At 33.4% G+C, this 3674-nt stretch overlaps 1 protein-coding gene across 1 annotated transcript; it reads right to left on the reverse strand.

Moving 5' to 3' along the window:
• Positions 1-359: 359 nt before the first annotated feature.
• Positions 360-1642, reverse strand: LOC145006630 (uncharacterized). The gene is made up of 3 exons (XM_078965710.1): positions 1060-1642; positions 795-982; positions 360-674 (listed from the first exon to the last, which is right to left on the reverse strand). Exons 1-3 carry the CDS (start codon positions 1640-1642, stop codon positions 360-362), a joined length of 1086 nt encoding a protein of 361 aa, XP_078821836.1.
• Positions 1643-3674: the final 2032 nt, after the last annotated feature.

A 3674-nucleotide genomic window follows, 5' to 3' on the forward strand; every position in this document is an offset into this window, starting at 1 on the left:
ATATATATATGTATACATACAGTGGCGAAGCTTGCACAATCAACTTTGGGGGTGGGGGGGCAAAAATGTTATAAACTGAAATTAACATTCTTAAAAAAAAATAGATTGTTTTCAACTAGTGTATATATATATATATATATATATATATATATATATATATATATATATATATATATATATATATATATATATATATATATATATATATATATATATATATACACACATACATACAGTGGCGAAGCTTGCACAGTCAACTTTGGGGGTGGGGGGGCAAAAATGTTATAAACTGAAATTAACATTCTTAAAAAAATAGATTGTTTTCAACAAATAAACACCAAAAACACCTAGAAAAAGAATTACAACTCAGCCCAACGACCTTTAATGTCTTTAAATTCATCAATTACAGACTTCGAATCAATGTTTTCAGCAATTTCTTTTTCTATGTAAATCACCAAGTTGTTTGCGAGAAAATCATCCGACATCTTATTACGAAGACGATTCTTGAATATTTTCATTGCTGAAAATCCCCTCTCTGTTGTTGCGGTAGAAAATGGAAGTGTCAAGATTAACCTAACCACTCTATCAAGCAAATAATATGTCTCGCGTTTATGAGTTTCCACAAGACACTCGTAAAGGTCAACAATAGTTGATACACCACTTAGCCTTGGATTCTTTGTCATATCAATATTAAAAATCTCGAATTTATATCATAATTGAATCATCTTTTGCTCCGTAAAATCTTCAGGATAATACTTCTTAACAAGAAGAAAATTTTGATCAGCGTTAATTACTTTAGAAACTAAAGTAGAACTAAGACTTAACAACTCCATCGCCTGATCATTGAATCTACTATTCAACTCATTTAGCTGTTTGTCCAATGTGGCTGTAAACAAATCTAATCGATAAAAATGTTCAAAAGTAACATGATTATCTATTTTTCGAGACCGATATCGAGTAGAAGGATAAGGAACATTCATATCTGGCATATTTATTTCATGTTTTTCACAAAAAAAAACTTTACTTGTGCAAGTAAAGACTCCCATCAATCATTTAGACCCTCCTTTGTTGCTGAAACTAACTCCATAACATTAAGAATATCTTGGGATTTCTTTTGAAGAGATTTAGAAAGTATATCAGTCTTTCCCATTACTTCCTTTATCAAGTGAAGAATAAACACAAACTCAAATGATTTCAGATAACAGTAAGCTGAATCAGCATCTCCACGTTGAGAATAAGTAACCAATACATTATCAATTATTCCTTGGAGAACAACACGGGTACAAGCAAACATGTCAATCAAACTGCAAACATAACGAAAATAAGAACCCCAACGTGTATCACCAGCTCTTCTTAATGTCCCAACTTGATTTAATCCCTTCCCTGATTCGATTTCACCTAGTTCTAATAATTGTTCAATCTCAGTTACCTTTTCCTTTTGTAAGTCATCATGACGCTTATTGGAAGCACAAACTACGTTAATTGTAAAAATTAAGTTTGTGAAAAATTGGTGTACCGGAATAATTTCCCTTGAAGCAACCACCAAGGCTAGTTGCAATATGTGAGCAAAGCAGTGAACATAATATGCATAAGGGCAATCCTTAAGAGCAAGTGCTTGTAATCCATTCCATTCCCCTCTCATATTACTAGCACCATCATAACCTCAGCCACAGATTTTACTAACATCAAATTGATAGTGTAAAAGTTGTCTCCACATATTTGTTTTCAAGGTTAATGATAAGGTATCCCTAACATGAACCAAATCCAAGAACCTTTCCTGTATGATTCCTTCTGAATCAACAAATCTCAAAACTATCACCATTTTCTCTTTTTTAGACTCATCCCGTGACTCATCAACCATGACACAAAAGTATGACCCCCCCCCCCCAACTTCACTACGAATATGCTTTCGAACTTTATTTGCAATAATACTAAGAATTTCTTTTTGAATTTCCCCAGAAGTATACTTTAAATTATAAGGAGCTTTCTCTAATATAACATTTGCAACTTCATCATTATAAGATGCTAGAAGTTTTATTAGTTAGAGAAAATTACCATGATTTTTGGAATTAGAACTTTCATAATGTCCTCGTAAAGCACAAGCTTGGAAGGTCAACCAACGAACCGTGTCAATTGAAACTTTTAATCGTAAACGGTTTTTCAATATTTGTGCTTCATTTTGCTTCACTATGATATTTTCAATGTGTGCTGCTTGGTTCATCAAGTTTTCAGCAAATGCAACAACATTTCTATGTTGTGAGCAACCAATATGTTTCAAGAATGCTGATAGGTGCATTTTATGCACCTATTTTTCATGTTTATTTTCGCCCTTTTATAGCATTCTACTTCCTAATTCTTGCATTTAGTTGATTAATAGGGCAATTTTATATTTCATCAAGAGTCTCTGGTACTTCACCATTTTTTGATTTATTTTGCAGGCATTATGGATCATGGATACGTGGAGCTTGGATGCTTGGAGCTTTGGAGCATGAGGAGAAGATGATCCAGTCATTCCATGGCAGAGAACATGAAGATGGAACTCGAGTCATTGTGCATTATTATCATAGAAAAAGGACTATGTTTGAAATGCGATTATTATCAAACCGACATGGGTCGTGTTTGTCCTTTGTCATCTTATATTTGAGCAACAAGACTCGTGGTGAAGCTAGATTGAAGATGGAGCCAACAGTGAAGACTTTTTGGAATTTTAGCAAAAAGCATGGGCCATGCCAAAAACACATGGTCAAGACAAATGGTCATGCCAAAAACACATGGGCAAAAGGCATGGCCATGCCAAAAATGCATGGCCATATGGCAAGTCACGTGAACTTTAATTAAAAGAGCAGAAGAACGATATTTGAAGAGAGAACGGTTTTGGGAGCAGTTTGGGCAATCTTGGGTGATTTTGGGGAGAATTCTTGGAGCTTTTGAGAAGACCTAATCATTGCAAACACTTGGATTTCATTTTTGTAAGGATTAAACATTCCAATTCCATTTTTATTCTTGTTTGATTTGTTCTTAGCCATGTGTGGCTAAGAAACCCTAGTTTCTAGTTCTTGTTCAAAACATGTTGATTGCTTGACTTGAAGCATATGATTTGATGTTTGATTTGTGGTTCTATTCTAGTGATTATGTTTTTGTTTAAACTAGAACCCTTAAATTTGATTTGTGTTTGATTGGCCACTTTCATGAATTGATTTTTTGTGCAGTTAATTAATTGTTAGGGCGCCTAATCGTTCTATTAAGTTAATAATTGGTAACAAGCAATAAGTTTCTTATTGTAAAACATATATCACATGTTTTCACACTTTCGAGCGTATGAGAAGAAATGAACATTGTTGGGAAGCTTGTACAAAACTTAATGCAGTTTTTCAATACACTAAGGGCATGTTTAGGTTGAATTAATGAAGCTAGGTCTAGTCAAAGAGCGTATTTTGGTTAGATAATTTGGCAAGCGAGAGGTATTAGAGTGTGTTAATATATTTAAGTACCAACTTAGAATAGTAATCACAATTTACATCAAGTCATAATCAGGTTAAATGACAACATTGAGAACTAGAACTGGAAGCACTTTTACAACTTGTTTACAAATCTATTTCATTTTGTGCATGCTTTTGAAGTAGATTGTTATTTAGCAATTTTCTTTTGCAAACAAATCCCCCCTTTGTGACCAA

The sequence above is a fragment of the Lactuca saligna genome, chromosome 7 (genome assembly GCF_052625555.1).
Source record: "Lactuca saligna cultivar CGN05327 chromosome 7, ASM5262555v1, whole genome shotgun sequence".
NCBI classification, from domain to species: Eukaryota; Viridiplantae; Streptophyta; class Magnoliopsida; order Asterales; family Asteraceae; genus Lactuca; species Lactuca saligna.

Excerpts from the sequence above, each read along its gene's own strand:
- LOC145006630 (XM_078965710.1), bottom strand. The coding sequence starts at position 1,642 with ATGAGAGGGGAATGGAATGGATTACAAGCACTTGCTCTTAAGGATTGC. Across the intron at positions 983-1,059 it reads AGTTTCAGCAACAAAGGAGG|ATATGAATGTTCCTTATCCT; the intron begins GTCTAAATGATT and ends TAAATATGCCAG. Across the intron at positions 675-794 it reads GTTCTACTTTAGTTTCTAAA|AATCCAAGGCTAAGTGGTGT; the intron begins GTAATTAACGCT and ends GATATGACAAAG.